Raw genomic sequence first — 16,984 nt, 5'->3', positions numbered from 1 at the left:
GTAAAAGTGCTGCACTCAATATGCTAGCAAATTTGGAAAACTCAGCAGTGGCCACAGGACTGGAAAAGGTCAGTTTTCATTCCAATTCCAAAGAATGGCAATGCCAAAGAATGCTCAAACTACTGCACAATTGCAGTCATCTCACAGGCTAGCAAAGTAATGCTCAAAATTCTCCAAGCCAGGCTTCAACAATACATGAGCCATGAACTTTCAGATGTTCAGGCTGGTTTCAGAACAGGCAGAAGAACCAGAGATCAAATTACCAACATCTGCTGGATCATCTAAAAAAAGCAAGAGAGTTCCAGAAACACATCTATTTCTGTTGTATTGACTATGCCAAAGCCTTGACTGTGTGGATCACAAGAAACTGTGGAAAATTCTGAAAGAGATGGGAATACCAGACTACCTGACCTGCTTCTTGAGAAACCTGTATGCAGGTCAGGAAGCAACAGTTAGAACTGGACATGGAACAACAGACTGCTTCCAAATAGGAAAAGGAGTACGTCAAGGCTGTATGTTGTCACCCTGCTTATTTAACTTCTATGCAGAGTATATCATGAGAAACGCTGTGCTGGAAGAAGCACAAGCTGGAATCAAGATTGCTGGGAGAAATATCAATAACCTCAGATATGCAGATGACACCACCCTTATGGCAGAAAGTGAAGAAAAACTAAAGAGCCTCTTGATGAAAGTGAAAAAGTTGGCTTAAAGCTCAACATTCAGAAAACTAAGATCACGGCATCTGGTCCCATCATTTCATGGCAAACAGATGGGGAAACAGTGGAAACAGTGGCTGACTATTTTTATGGGCTCCAAAATCACTGCAGATGGTGACTGTAGCCATGAAATTAAAAGATCCTTACTGGTTGGAAGAAAAGTTATGGCCAACCTAGACAGCATATTAAAAAGCAGAGACTTTACTTTGTCAAGAATGGTCCATCTAGTCAAGGCTATGGTTTTTCCAGTAGTCATATATGGATGTGAGAGGTGGACTATAAAGAAAGCTGAATGCCCAAGAATTGATATTTTGAACTGTGGTGTCGGAGAAGACTCTTGAGAGTCCCTTGGACAGCAAGGAGATTCAAACAGTCCATCCTAAAGGAAATCAATCCTGAATATTCACTGGAAAGACTGATATTGAAGCTGAAACTCCAATACTTTGGTCACCTGATGCATAGAGCTGACTCATTTGAAAAGATTCCGATGGTGGGAAAGATCGAAGGCAGATGGAGAAGAGGATGACAGAGGATGAGATGGTTGGACGGCATCACTGACTCAATGGGCATGAGTTTGAGTAAACTCTGGGAGTTGGTGATGGACAGGGAGGTCTGGTGTACTGCAATTCATGGGGTTGCAGAGTCGGACACGACTGAGCGACTGAACTGAACTGAACTGAGTGACTGAACTGAAGTGAACTGAACTGATGGGTGAGGACATGCTCAGTGAATCTTTAATCCAATTTTCTGTTGATGGGCAGTGCTCTGTTCCCTCCCTGTTGTTTGACCTGAGGCCAAACTATGGTGGGGGTAATGAAGATAATGGCGACCTCCTTCCAAAGGTCCCATGCATGCACTGCTGCACTCAGTGCCCCAATCCTGCAGCAGGCCACTGCTGACTCACGCCTCTGCCGGAGACTCCTGGACCTTCATGGACAAGTCTGGGTCAGTATCTTGTGGGGTCACTGCTCTTTTCTCCTGGGTCCTGGTATGCACCTCCAAGAGTCTATTTCTCCAGTCCTGTGTAAATTCTGTCAGCTGTATGGTGGAGTTAATGGCGACCTCCTCCAAGAGGGCTTATTCCATTCCCAGGTCTGCCGCACCCAGAGCCCCTGCCCTTGTGGCAGGGCACTGCTGACCCATACCTCTGCAGGAGACACTCAAACACTCAAAGGCAGGTCTGGCTCAATCTCCATGGGGTCTCCTGGTGCACACAAGATTTTGTTTAAGCCCTCTGAGTGTCTCTGGTGGGTATGGGGTTTGATTCTAAATGCAATTTTGCCCCTCCTACCATCTTGCTGAGGCTTCTCCTTTGCCCTTGGATATGGGATATCTTTTTTTTTTTTGGTGGGATCCAACATTTTCCTGTCAATGGTTGTTCAGCAGCAACTTGTAATTTTGGAGTTCTCACAGGAGAAGATGAGGGCATGTCCTTCTACTCCACCATCTTGTACTTACTATCTATTGTGTGCCAGGCACTGTTGTGAGGTGTGGAAGATACTTCAGTTCCCCTGATCCAAAGAGCTTAGAGACTAGTATGGAAACAGACAATTAATAAATTCAATAAAAGCACAATGAAGCTTTTGTTGAGGGCCTTACCCCATGTCCTGGGAGTGGATAGAAAAGATCCCTTTCTAATTTAATGAGTCAGGCAATAGTTTTAACTAGAGAAAGAATTTAACTAGCTTTGTATATTAGAAAGATAAGTTTGACTGCAGTGTAGACAAACAATTGGAGGGGCCATGGGAGGAAAACCAGTTAGGAGTCTGTGGCAGTGGCCAAATGAGACCCAACAGTGGCCTCAACTAGGGAGAAGCAGTGGAGATGGAGAGAAAGAGGACACTATAGGGCTTGGTGACTGAAGGAGAAGGAGGAGGCGGTGATGATTCCTGGGTCTCTAGCTCAAGCAATTGAGTAGGTGGTGGGGTCATTTATCGAGATGGGAAAGTCTGAGGAACAAACAAGTTCAGGGAAAAAGGTCATGATTTCTTAGATTATTGAGTCTGAGGTGCCAGGAAGACATCTAAGTGGTGAGGTCTGTTACAGAGTTTGTTACATGTTTGGGGTGTTCAAAAGAAGAGTCTGGGCCAGAAACACTAGGAGTCTTCAAAGTAGATCATATTTTAAGCCAAGGTGGTGGATGAGATCATACAGGGAAAGGGTGTGTGTAAGAAGAGAAGAGGGTCTAGAACAGAGCCCTGAGAAACAATATTTATGACAGCATTTCTCAAACTGTGGGCCATGTATTAGTTAAAATATGTACAACTATCATGTGAATGATTGTGGCTTAAATCAAAGATGTTCATTAATTTCATGAAATACAAATTCTGTTGGTCATGCTACCAGAGTTGGTGCAGACTCAGAAATATCATTTTAGAACTGGGTTCTTTCCATTTTTCTGTCCTGCCACCCTCAGTGTGGCAGAGGGGAGCCTCATGGTTGCATGATGGCTGCCACGACTCCAAGTACCATGAGCAGACTGGGTGTTGTGTGTGTGTTAGATGCTCATTCATGTCCGACTCTTTGTGACCCTATGGACTGTAGCCCGCCAGGCTCCTCAGTCCATGGGGATTCTCCAGGCAAGAATACTGGGGTGGGTTGCCATTTCCTTCTCCAGGGGATAATCCCAACCCAGGGATCGAACCTGGGACTCCCACATTGCCTGTAGATTCTTTACCATCTGAGCCACCAAGGAAGTCCCAAGATAGGGTGGGGATGACTTCAAAAGCTGAAAGGGAGGGAGAAAAACTACCAAGAGAAAAAGGGGATTGGAGATTTACTTTGAGTCTGTTTATTGGGTGAAAGTTTATATTTAAAGGCTGTCTTACGCCTTTAAATACAGGATTTGGGTCTCGTGTGGAGAGTGGCTAAAAACAAAGACACAAATGAAGTGGGTAAGGAAAACCCCAGCCATTTGTCTGAGGTTCAGCACTGACAACTTTGTGTTTTTTTCCCTCCTTTCCTTTTTTTAGACATAAGGACAACTTTAACAGCTCTAAAACAGCAGAAGGGACAGAAATGAAAGCTTCTAGGAGCTAAGTGTTAACTAGAACTTCTAGGAGCTAAGAGTTAACTGCTCTCTTTTTGGTTGAATTTAGGGAAACTTTGGCATTGCCTAAGAGGCTCTTTCCAAAAGACCCCATAAGGGAATTGAAGCTACTAAAGTTCTCAGCAACTTTCCCTAAAGCAATCTGTCTTAGTATTTGGAATGGAGGTGAAAGAGGCTAGAATACCAACAGTATAACCAAGTATAAGCTGAATAATGGAGAAGGCAATAGCACCCCACTCCAGTACTCTTGCCTGGAAAATCCCATGGTTGGAGGAGCCTGGTAGGCTGCAGTCCATGGGGTCACTAAGAGTCGGACACGACTGAGTGACTTCACTTTCACTTTTCACCTTCATGCATTGGAGAAGGAAATGGCAACCTACACCAGTGTGCTTGCCTGGAGAATCCCAGGGACGGGGAAGCCTGGTGGGCTGCCATCTATGGGGTCGCACAGAGTCGGACATGACTGAAGTGACTTAGCAGCAGCAGCAGCAAGCTGAATAAATGAATGAGAGAAACAGTGACTTAACAATTCACACATCATCAAAACTAGTTTGCACATTGGTTGGGGGAATGGGCACCATCTTCTGTAACACTGCAGACCTCTTGAAGTGGCAAATGTGATCAGCTGGTGATCGTTTATAAGCTTCCTTCCCATTCATGTGGCTGTAAGAGAATACTCCCAGTGTGGAAAAGTCAGTATTACTCTTAAGGAGCTCATCATTATTTTCATTTCTCTTTGATCATTCCTTGTCTTTCAAGATGAATTAAAGGTGCCACGCTAAATCCCAGAGACACATTCAATAGTTTCCGAATGGCCCCTAGCCAGGGAGCCACAGGAATCATGCACAAGCCCGCAGTGCCACTCTCTCACCTACACAGGGAGGCCGCTGTCCTGAGCCCTGGACTTTAGAGGACTCTGTGTATCACAGGTATGCTCAAACACCTAACTTTGTTAAAGAGCACATGGGCACTCGATCTTGAACTCAGTTTTGGGATAGCGGGACCTGCAACCCTAAACATCCATTCTCATCATAAACATCATCAAGGACCCAGGGCAACAGTTTCAGCCATCTCTTGCCCTTTATCTTCAGAACAAAAGATGCCTGTGACCACATGCTATCAATGTTTCTGGGTTGTTCTGCTGCTAAGGTCAGAGACCCTGCTTTGGAATGCAGAAAGGACTAGGGCAAGAGCAGTGAGGTGAGAGGAAAGGGAACTTGTTCAAAAACTCTTAGAAAGCTTGAATGCTTGGATTCACCCATAATGAGATACTGTTTCCCAGTGACACTGAGCATTCATTTTTGCTTCATGTTTTCATTTGTAACTCCACAGGTGCTCATATATCGGAGTGGTACTTGACAGGAACTACATATTGTGGCTGAAGAGCATTTTGCAGTATGGGTCCTGATTATCTGTAAATATGTTTAGGTATAAAGATCTAGATGGAATGCAAATGAATCATGGTGTGAATTGTTCACATTATTGTATGAATTTTGTGGTTGCTTTGAGAGATGGTGAAATAGCTGTAAAAGTGGTAGTGAATTAAATGAAATCAAAATACGTTGTAATCTTCTGGCCCATTGTACTGTTTGAATATAATGTGAAATTCTTGCTTTTAAACGATTTTGCTGAGAAGGTAAAAAAAATTAAATTTAACGGAATTAAACTTTTTAACATATTTGACATTTATACTTTTTTCTCTATGGAGAAGGCAATGGCACCCCACTCCAGTACTCTTGCCTGGAAAATCCCATGGACGGAGGAGCCTGGTAGGCTGCAGTCCATGGGGTCGCTAAGAGTCGGACACGACTGAGCGACTTCACTTTCACTTTTCACTTTCATGCATTGGAGAAGGAAATGGCAACCCACTCCAGTGTTCTTGCCTGGAGAATCCCAGGGACGGGGGAGCCTGGTGGGCCGTCATCTCTGGGGTCACACAGAGTCAGACATGACGGAAGCGACTTAGCAGTAGCAGCATACTTTTTTCTCTAACTTCTCACATTACCTTTGATGTGCTTCACTCATGCTTTCTTACCCTAAAGAATAAAGCACTTCATGCCTGACAGTTGTGTTTTGGCATCTTTGGCAAAACTGCCCAGCATTTTTTCATTAAAAAAAAATTTGGGGGGGCATTTTAGCCTTACTTCATAAAAACTAATGAAAAAAAGAAAAACCAATACTAGCATAACTCAAACATATAATAAAAACAGAAACGAAAGGCAACAGCATGCTGAAAGTCTCAAATCTTTAGCCTTATTTCATCAGGTTTTTGAACTTCAAACACATGCACTGATAATCATTTGTGAAAGAAAACACAATCAAAGATGCTTGGAACATCACTAAATTATATATCAAAGAAGTGGGGACTCATTTCTCACAAAATGCTCATGTGAGCTTTAAAAAAATATAGCAGTTAAAATGTGACAGAGAAAAAAGAACATCAAAGAATCTTTTCTATTAAAATCCAACAATTTTCAATTTTTATTTCTTGGAAACAGTTTCTAAATAGTTAAGTATCAGTAGTCAGTTGTGGACCATCAGAAATGAATTGCTTCATACTTCCTGAGTCTTAAAGATCTGCATATCAACAACTTTAGGTTTTATTTTTTTGTTGCTGATGCTTTGCTGAGGAAACAATATGGTTATTCTATTTTAAAAACCTAAGAAAATACAGTGATATCTGTTTACTACTCATGACTATTGTTGGTTTGGCAAATAGAGCTTGTTCTCAGTACCCAAAACAACATAACAGAAAGGAAAGACTTTATGCAGGATTATCTGTGAAAAGAACTGGGACAAAACCACAGAAAGACAAAGGAAAATTTAAGAAGATACTCATGTTTATTATCTGATTTACATTCAACAAAGCAAAGGTAGGTGCACAAAGAGCCGTTTGACAAAGTCAAGCCCCAGATATCATACTACAGTATCTCGCCGGCAGCCACAGAGGGCCCCACGTCACTCCCTGATAGCTGTGAAGGCAAAGCGGCCACTCAGTGTCGACTCTGCTGTGCTGCGCTCAGGGTACAGGCTTGCGGGCATCCAACATCAGAGGAGTGGGCCACTGAACACCAGGAGCTCTGGTTCCAGATGTCAAGAGTCAATGTTTGAACAAGTACTAGTTAAGTACCAGAAAAAAATAACAGGCTTTGAATACTGTATAAAAATACACCTTTTCTAGAGAACAGGCTCTTGTGAGCTGCCGATAACATGCCTCCCTTTGTCAAAGTCTGTTTATTCAGGTCAAATCAAGGACATAGAGTACAAAATTTTTTTTAAAAACTACTTTAACAATGGTCATTAACTTTTTTCCAAGACCCATGGGTAAAGCTATTTACATAAGATTTGGGATCATGATAATTCTGGAGAACTTTTAATTCTGAATTCACAGGGAAGGTATCCCTCCTAGCAACAGGATACTCAGAAATACCTGAGGTATAATCATTGAGAGCCTTCAGAAGAAAAAACAAAGATTGGTGTTTTCCAAACTGGCATTAAAGTACCTACACAGTGGATACAAGAAAATTAAAATGTGAACAGTGCTAAAGCATAACAGATAAATTAAGAAAGAACTTGCTACAAGGCTCCAGTTCTTACTATCCTTTGCACACTATTTCATTATAATAGAGAGTCTCAGGCAGTATTCAAAAATGATTTTAGATGGAAATTTCAAAAACAACAAAACCCAATTTCAAAACAGGATTCATTTCTAGAGACAAGCAAGCATCAGTTTATAATCCTTGTGTTTCTGGTGGAACAGCAACATCAGTTTAATTTTCAAGAACCAAAGTCTGCTTTTCTTTAATCAGACAGGCTTATTTGGCTGTGAATACGCTCTTGCCCTGCCTCTAAAGCGATCATTTTAGCATCAGTTATTTTACAAATATACTAATTATACATAACATGCCCAAATCTTGCTTAACTTATAGCTGTTTATATAATATACATAAACTCTGATAATTTAACACTTTGTACTACTCTCTGGCCCTACATTTTCCTAGATTCTGATGTTTCTCGGCAACTGGCAATAGGAAGATTACTTTCTTAGAGAATAAATAAAAAGCTTAAAGAATTGTCTAAAATAAGCACTCCAGAGTTACTTTATGAAGTAGAAACTCAAATATTATCATTTAAAATGGGAATATTTTAGAAATTGAAGCATCAGGAATTCTTCTGGTTCACATTCAGGACACTGACATTCACTTACATACCAGCTGGAATCCTTTCTGAACATCTATGTATACAGTCTTCTGACTTCAGAAGGACTGAGCAAGGGGGAGAAAACAGGGAGAGGACACTCTCACTTTTAATTTTGAGAAATTTATTTAGAAAAGTCTTATTAAAAGATCTTTAAAAAGCACAGAAAACCCACACATTTTACTACTGCATGTGTGTTTTGAGCACATGAAGCAGCTCGAGAAGAGAGAAGGCCCTCTTCTGGTCTGTAACAGGTGTACGGATGGGAGCCCCAGGAGCAAAACTCCCATCAAGAATACTTCAGAAAAGGCCTTGCACTTTAAGTCAGAACAAAGGGGCAAAAAATCTGCTAATGAAACACTGAAAAGATCAAGTAACATGCCTCCCGTTTTCAAAAATAACTAGCCCCCTTCTAGCTTCTCTCTATTATGCCTTTTGTGTGATGGCATTTCTTTCTGAACTTCATGGCCGAGATAAAGACCTTGGTCAGCAATACTCAAAAAACAGGTCTGTTTCTTCCTAATTCACAGCCTTGCATCACACCGCTGGAAGCTGAAACCTAATCCCCGAGTTTCACTTTGCCATTTCACATAGTTAAAAACAAAAACAGAATCCCAGAGAAAAAACAAAAGCTTTGACTTTCCCAATGAAAAGTCATTCTCTAATTCTACAGATATTAAGAAAAAGGCAAATGTGTCTTAATTTTATTTTATATTAAAAAACAATCTCAAAGCAAGCACCTGGGTTTTACTTCAGTTTATAATATTAGACTGTGCCTGAGAATTTTTGTGCAAATACATGTCATTCTTCATTAAAAACATGCATAGCATATTTTGGAAAAAGTTTACTTGCAATCAACTTTCCTTACAAAAACCCTTATAGACATAAACACACAACATTCTCAAATTCCTATTGATTGCACTTCTGGTTTAACCTTTCCAGCCTCCAAGGAAATTTGAAAGACATGTAACTATGTTCATACAACTTGGTCATTACATTTATTCAGAATAAATATTCTGAAAACGAGATTCCTTGGTTCCAATGTACCCACACTTCCCTTCTTAAAATAAATCCTTCCTACCCCCATCCCCAACTTACACTGTTTGAGGGGGATATTGTATAAAAATACAAATTAAAAAACTGAACACTTATTAATCACAAGTGCAAAAGGAATGTGGATGACGTTTGGGCTCCCAGGGGTTCAAAGTCCTGAAAACAGAAAGCAAAAAGGGAGTCTCCACTACTCTGATCTTATGAAAAAGGTGAAATTCCTTGTTTGATAATGCAGTGAGCTTACTTTCTGATGGATGTGTAATTTAACCAGACGTTAACAGGGGCCAACATAAAGGCCATATCACTGTTGTCTCAGTAACAGACCGAGTTTACCCCAGCAACCTTCTGGAACAGCTTCTAAAGGCAGTGGTCCAAGCTGCTCCTTCTTCTATCCCATCTCCTAACCTAGGTCCTTCTTGCTTATGCTCACCAGAAGTAAGTGTACTAGGAAGTTCAGTATTTCTGGTGTGTTTCAATATTACTGGATTTATTTTCTAGTCACTTTTTATTTTCAAGACAAGAAAAACCAACTGAAGGACTACATTCAACCTTTTTTCTTTCCCTTGCCTCCAAATACTCATGACCCATTCATTTATACTTTCAAGTTATCAGACAGACCTCATGCTAATCCTGTTTCCATTCGTTCACCCTCCCCTTTCTACATTCACAACCCTTCTGCGACATTCCTTTTCTCTCAGACAAGACTACGTATAAACAGTGCAAATCTTTCGTTCATGTGCTAACTTGATAAGACATCAGTCAACTGCTGAACTTCAATCCTCCTTCAGGATATCCATTTTGGGGGATGATGTGCAAACTGGGGTGCTGAAGCTACCCAACATGACTGGAAGACTCTGATTCCTCCTCAGTCCACTCAGTAAATTGCTCCCTGAATTTAAATAGACAGCAGAGTTTGGTCTTTGAAGACCATTTTCTGCTTTTTGGCTTCTTCCATTTGCCTGGGCCTCGGGGGTCTTTATCACTCTGGCTATCCCCAGTCTCTTCAGCCTGTCCACTAAGTTCATCTTTAACTGGCCAACATCAGGAGGGTTTCGGGATGGTCTCAGGCCATACATCTCTTGGAGGAATGTTTCTGCTGGTCGGGAGGCCAAAAAATTTTCAGAGAGATGCACTCGAGGCTCCATGGGCAAAGGAGAAGGGCAAGGTGAATGAGATGGTGAATTTGGTGGTGTGGAAGGGGTAGACAGGCCTCGAGGGAGAGGCTGGAGGAGGGGGTTCTCTGAAATTGGGCTGTGGTACACTTTAGCGGAGATGCCTCGCTCCTGTAGAAGTTTGGCCAAGCTCACGGTGCTGCTGAAGGTTATGGTGGAATCTCGTCGGTTAGTGATAGATTCACCAACGCTGAGCCTGTAGGACATGGCAGGAGAATTCATTGCTGTGTTTGATGAACTGCTACCACTGCTTGCACAGGATAAGGAAGGGAAGCCAGAGCTTTACAAAGGAAAAAAAAAGCAGGAGGGAGTGTTTAAGAATAAAAAGTAATCCGAAGTGAGCATTTAAGGTAATTACAGTAGTTATCCATAGCATATGTAGAGGAACAGATAACACATCAGTATCTGAGGAATGAAAATTCTGATGTGTTACTTCAAAGATTGGTTATTTGTAATTTAGTCATTAACTTACTGAAACATATTTATTTTCACAGAATATGAAAAAGTTTACTATACTCTTAGATAAATTTATTCTTAAATTTTAACTCTAAAATATGTCACCTGTGGAAATATAACTAAAATTTATGATTAAAAAATCAAAGAAATTTAAATACTGAAGAAAATAAACTTCAGAAATTTTTATTAATATATCCATTGTGTAAAGCAAAATAAACCAAAAGATGATAACCCACAGTTTAACAATTCTTCAACCCTTTAGAAAATACAATATTTCAAAATTAAATCTAAGATGCTCTTTGAAGGAGAAACTTAATTCTTCATAATATTTTAATTATTCTAAATAATTAAATATTTTAAAATTATTTTAATAATTATTCTTCTCTACTTCTAGTTAACATTATCCCTGCAATGTTCTAGGTATCTCTGGAAACTACCATAGATTCTTTTGGGAAGTGGTAGGATAGAAACTATAGCAATATTGCTTATTGTTTTAGCCTATGTAATACATGATTTGGACTGCCCAGAGGTTTCTGCCTTTGCCTTCTGCTTCTGGGAGGTAATCCACGCCATGTTTGCTAGAAGTATGTTTGTTTAGGAAGGAGACTGGCCACACTAGCTAGATCTTGGGGTGGACTTGGCCATAGCCTATAGTTGTAGGGACTGGCCATGCCAGAAAAACTAACCCTGTGATTCAGGGTCGAAGCTTTGGGTCAGTGGACCCGGAGGTGAGTTTTTATATTTATAGTGAGTTATAACTATATGGGTAGTCAATCATGCCTTCCACAGTGAAAGCTCAGTAAAAAATCTGGACCCTGAAGCTTAGGTGAACTTCCCTGGTTGGCAGTACTCTGTGTGACTGTCAAACATCAATTCCAGGAAAGTAATGAACCCTAAGGAAGCTTCATGTGTAGAGTCCTCCCAGACTCTGACCTGTCAGAGTCTCTTCCTTCAGCTAATTTTATCCTGTAACCTTTCCCTGTAATAAATAGTAACCATGTGCACGATAGATTTCAGAGAGTTCTGTGAGTCCTTCTAGAATATCAGTCTAACAAGAGCATGGTTTTGGGAATCTCCTGAACCAGCAGGTGGTATCAGAACAGAGGGCAGTCCTGTACCGAGAACTAGTTCCTCCAGTTGTTCAGTTTGGCTAATTCTCTGTATAGGCTCAGTTGGGTCATTTACTACCTCTCTATCCTTGGACCAGTCACCCAAAGGTTCTATGCCTCACTTTCTTCATTTAGACACTACATACTTGCTCTTTGTCTCCTTGTAAGAGTTATAATCATCAAATGATTATATTCTAAAGGCAAATTATCATAGAACATTAAAATTCTAGGAATTAAAAAGACAGTAATTAAAAAAAGAAATTTAGTAAAATATATTTGAAGAAAGAAGTAAGGATTCCAACTGCTCAGCCCCTCTTACCTGGGGGTAACCTGAGTGATATCAGAGGGATGTAATATCCTACAGGTGGTGAAGGTAAATGTCGAGTTTGTGCAGGACAGACACTTGCCTGGGTTTGAGGTTGCAACTGACGTGGAGAATTTTAGAGAATCAAACACAAAATTGAAAGACTAGGTTAATAATGTAGAAAGTTCATTATTAATAATATGACATTTATCAAGTATCTTTTATACAAAAATTCCACAATCTAGAAATGCAATATACACACTGTAACAGTATCCACTGATCAATACATAGCTGAATCCTTCAATAATTTGAAATTATAATCAAACGGATTTAAAACAGCTTAGAAACAAGGGAAAAACACATTCTGAAAAAAAAAGAATCAAACCATCTAAGAACTAGTCATCAATCTTTCTAGCCAAACTACTCCAGTGGTTCTCAATGTGTGATTTGCACCATGTATTGCCAGGAGAAATATCAATAACCTCACATATGCAGATGACACCACCCTTATGGCAGAAAGTGAGGAGGAACTAAAAAGCCTCTTGATGAAGGTGAAAGAGGAGAGTGAAAAAGTTGGCTTAGAAGTCAACATTCAGAAAACTAAGATCGTGGCATCTGGTCCCATCACTTCATGGGAAATAGATGGGGAAACAGTGGCTGACTTTATTTTTTTGGGCTCCAAAATCACTACAGATGGTGACTGCAGCCATGAAATTAAAGGACACTTACTTCTTGGAAGGAAAGTTATGACCAACTTAGATAGCATATTAAAAAGCAGAGACATTACTTTGCCAACAAAGGTCCATCTAGTCAAGGCTATGGTTTTTCCTGTGGTCATGTATGGATGTGAGAGTTGGACTGTGAAGAAAGCTGAGCACCGAAGAATTGATGCTTTTGAACTGTGGTGTTGGAGAAAACTCTTTCGAGTCCCTTGGACTGCAAGGAGATCCAACCAGTCCATCCTAAAGGAGATCAGTCCTGGGTGTTCATTGGGAGGACTGATGCTGAGGCTGAAACTCCAGTACTTTGGCCACCTCACTCGAAGAGTTGACTCATTGGAAAAGGCCCTGATGCTGGGAGGGATTGGGGGCAGGAGGAGAAGAGGACAACAGAGGATGAGATGGCTGGATGGCATCACCGACTCGACGGACACGAGTTTGGGTAAACTCCGGGAGATGGTGATGGACAGGGAGGCCTGGCGTGCTGCGATTCATGGGGTCTCAAAGAGTCGGAGACGACTGAGTGACTAAACTGAACTGAACTGATGGGATCTACAGGTCAGAACTACTTTCACAGCAACATTAAGATGCTGTCTGTCTTTCCTATTGGGCTGGCGTTTGCACTGCTGATGCAAAGGTGACACTGAATAAAGCTGTGGGCTCCTGAGCACAAAACAGGGCAAAAGCACCAAGTGGTACTAGCATCTCTCACTGCTGTCCAACTATGGTAGCAAAAAAAAGGTCAAATTCACATTAAAATGCCCTTGATGAAGCAGTATAAATTATTAAATCTTGGCCCTTGAATCTTTTTAATATTCTATGTGATGAAATGGGAAGTAAGTATTAAGTACTTCTTTGCAGCATACAGAGATACAATGCTTACATGAAGGAAAAGCACAAGTGCAATTAAGTTTTATCTTTTTTGACAGAACAGCATTTTTACTTAAAAGAACAATTAATACAAAAACTGCAGTTATTCAGATTTGCATATGTGGCAACATTTTTTTTTAACTTTTTATTTTATATTGAGGAATAGCCGACTAATAATGTGAGAGTTTCAGGTGGACAGCAAAGGGACTCAGCCAAACATATACATGTATCCATTCTCCCCCAAACTCCCCTCTTATTCAGACCATATAACACTGAGCAGAATTCCCTGTATTATACAGTATGGCAACATTTTCTTCAAAAAAAAATGTAGTGAGCCTGTCTCTTCAAGAAAATAGCTGAAAGGATTTGCTGCCAGTGACAAAATTTGAGCTTTGAAGTGAAAATGACTGTTTTGGTAGACTTGAACCCACCACTGAGAGCTTGAAAGCTTCCTAGTACTAAAAGACTTACCCAATGAGATAGGTGGGTAATATTACATGATTTTATTGTATTATATAATGAAATGTGTCAACATTTGGAAGATCTGCATAACTTAGTGAACCAATATTTTCCAAATGACCAGTGCATGATGTTATAAAATCGTGCATGGGTAAAAGATGTATTCAGAGTGTAGAACAGACTAATAGATTTTAATGTAACAAAGTATGAAAAGTTTTAGATTTACATTGTTATAAACCTTAAAGAAACTACCACTTATCAAGTTTTGGTGTAATATTCACAAGTATCTGAAGAGGCTATTAAAACACACTTTCCTTTTCCAACCAGATATCTGTGTGAGGCTGTACTTCCTTTTTTTAAACTTTAAGTTTTTTTTTTTATTTTATTGAGGTATAATTGATTTACAATGTTGTATTTCAGGTATACAGCAAAATGATTCAGTTATATATATAAACATATATTATTTTATATTCTTTTCCCTTATAGATTATTACAAAATATTGAGTATAGTGCCCTGTGCTGTAAATTTGGTCCTTAGGTCCTTGTTGGTTATCAATTTTATATAATAGTAGTAGTGTGTATCTGTTAATTCCAAACTTCAAATTTATCCCTCCCTCCCTCCCTCCTTTCTTTTTCGGTAGACATAAATTTGTTTCCTACATCTGTGGATCTATTTCTGTTTGGTATATAAGTTCATTTATATTAGTTTTTTTAAAATTCCACATATAAGCAATATCATATAATATTTGTCTTTCTCTGTCTTGCATACTTCCCTTAGTATGATAATATCTAGGTCCATCCATATTGCTGCAAACACCATTATTTCATTCTTTTTATGGCTGAATAATTCTGTTGTATTATGTAATATATATACATCACATCTTCTTTACCCATTCATCTGTTGATGGACATTTAGGTTGATTCCATATCTTGGTTATTGTAAACAGTGCTGCAATGGATACTGGGGTGCATGTAGCTTTTCAAATTAACGTTTTCTCTAAATATATACCCAGGAATGGGATTGCAGGATCATATGGTAGCTTTATTTTTAGTTTTTAAGGAACTGTCATACTGCTGTCCACAGTGGCTGTACCAGTTTACATTCCCAACAGTGTAGGGTTCCTTTTTCTCTACATCCTCTCCAGCATTTATTATTTGCAGATTTTTTGATGACAGCAAGGCTGTATTTTCTTCAAGTATGCATGCTCAGTCACTTCAGTCACATCCAACTTTCTGCAATCCTATGGACTGCAGCCCACTAGGCTCATCTGTCCATGGGACTCTTCAGGCAAGAATACTGGAGTAGGTTGCCATGCCCTCCTTTAGAGGATCTTCCCAACTCATGGATCAAGCCCATATTTCCTGTGTCTCCTGCATTGTAGGTGGATTCTTTACCCCCTGAGCCAACTGGGAAGCCTGTATTTTCTTCATACTCTCAATCAAAACAACATATTGTAATAGACTAATTGTAGATGCTGACACAAGAATCCTGCTATCTTCTATTAATCTGTAAATTAGGGACTTGCAAAATTATAAAACTAAACCATTTTTCTCACTACTTGAAAAAATACAGCTGTTTTTCATAAAATATATTATTTGTGTTAATATGTAACTATTTTAAAATAATGAGTTAATAAATATTTTAATAATTTCTCAGTTTTTATTTCTAATATGGTAAATTATAAGTAGATACAACCCAAACAGACATGCTCTCTGGAATTCTTCATGATTTTTAAGAATGTAAAGATGGGATGGGGAGGGAGGTAGGGGGGGATGTTCAAGTGAGAGGAGACATGGGTTAACCTATGTCTGATACATGTTAATTTTTGGTAGAAACCAACACAATACTATAAAGCAATTATCCTTCAATTGAAAAAAAAAAAAGAGTTTAAAGAGATGCTGAGTCCTAAAGGTTTGTGAACCATTGACTGAATTGCTCTCTCCTCTCTGCCTGATCTATTTATGCAGGTTGGCTAAGACATGGAGAGAATCAGAAGGGGCACTTACGCTATACATTTCTACTACCCTATTTTCAAGATGAGTACACTCCAGTAAGACTTAAGTAGAGGCAGTCAGCTGATCATACATGATGCAGAAAGCAAAGTACTACTGGTTACAAGCTATACTCTTCTCACCTGTAACTGGACCACCAGCTGAAGTCATGGGTGGCAGGAAGATTCCTGTTACTGGCTGGGATATTGATGTTTTCTGTTCCACTTGAAGAGGTTGCTGAACCTGAAAAGTGATACCCTCCTCTTCATCTTCTTCTAAATCTGAGAGGTGGTAGATGGCATCCTTGGGCAACTGGGTAAAGCCTTTAGTGATGACACCTGGTCGTGGGTCAAGAATGGTTCCTAAATTTGGTTGAGCAAGTTGCTGCCATTGATGCAGAGTTTGTGATCCTGAGTATGCAAACAAAAAAAGGAACAGGTTTTAAATTTCCCACAAATATTAAATCTTGAAAGAAGCTAAAATTATGTGTGTAAAAAAGTAATGATAATAATAAAACTGCTTTTTCAGTCTTAACATTTTGGTAAAATTTGTACATTGAAGTTCTCTGTGGAAAACTAACAAGATGCTAAAGGTATGAATAATCATCTTTTTATTTCAAAAGTTAACTTTAAAAAGGATATCTAAAGCAGATGTGAAAAGGTGAAAAAGCCAAGTCAACATGCTTAATAGGAACTAGAATGCTGAGGCAGTGATGAGAAGAGATGTGTACAATGTGGGGCTGTGTTTTTCCAGGTGACAAAAATTAATATTCCTCTGTTTTGGAACTATGCTTACGAGCTTTGAACTCAAAAGCTAGGCTCCTATGTTGGAAGGCATCGAATTACAGTGATTTTTTGTACACTTCTCCACTGTGTTCATGTCCTTTCA

The 16,984-nt window shown here is 39.6% G+C and overlaps 1 protein-coding gene across 4 annotated transcripts in view; it reads right to left on the bottom strand.

The window, feature by feature from the left end:
• Positions 1-9,483: 9,483 nt before the first annotated feature.
• TRAK2 (trafficking kinesin protein 2) overlaps positions 9,484-16,984 on the bottom strand; it is a 71,131-nt gene continuing 63,630 nt past the window's right edge. For 3 of the 4 annotated variants that reach the window (XM_070388160.1, XM_005904243.3, XM_070388170.1), the window contains 3 exons: positions 16,240-16,506; positions 12,072-12,177; positions 9,484-10,467 (listed from right to left, as the gene is read on the bottom strand). In XM_070388160.1, coding sequence (XP_070244261.1) covers positions 9,789-10,467; positions 12,072-12,177; positions 16,240-16,506 — 1,052 coding nt within the window. In that variant the 3' untranslated portion in view covers positions 9,484-9,788. The remainder of the gene's footprint in view (positions 10,468-12,071; positions 12,178-16,239; positions 16,507-16,984) is intronic. The other variant, XM_070388175.1, reaches the window with a different exon arrangement.

The sequence above is a fragment of the Bos mutus genome, chromosome 2 (assembly GCF_027580195.1).
Source record: "Bos mutus isolate GX-2022 chromosome 2, NWIPB_WYAK_1.1, whole genome shotgun sequence".
NCBI classification, from domain to species: domain Eukaryota; kingdom Metazoa; phylum Chordata; class Mammalia; order Artiodactyla; family Bovidae; genus Bos; species Bos mutus.
The sequence above is the reverse complement of the archived record's forward strand: the minus strand, read 5'-3'. Positions and strand labels throughout refer to the sequence as shown.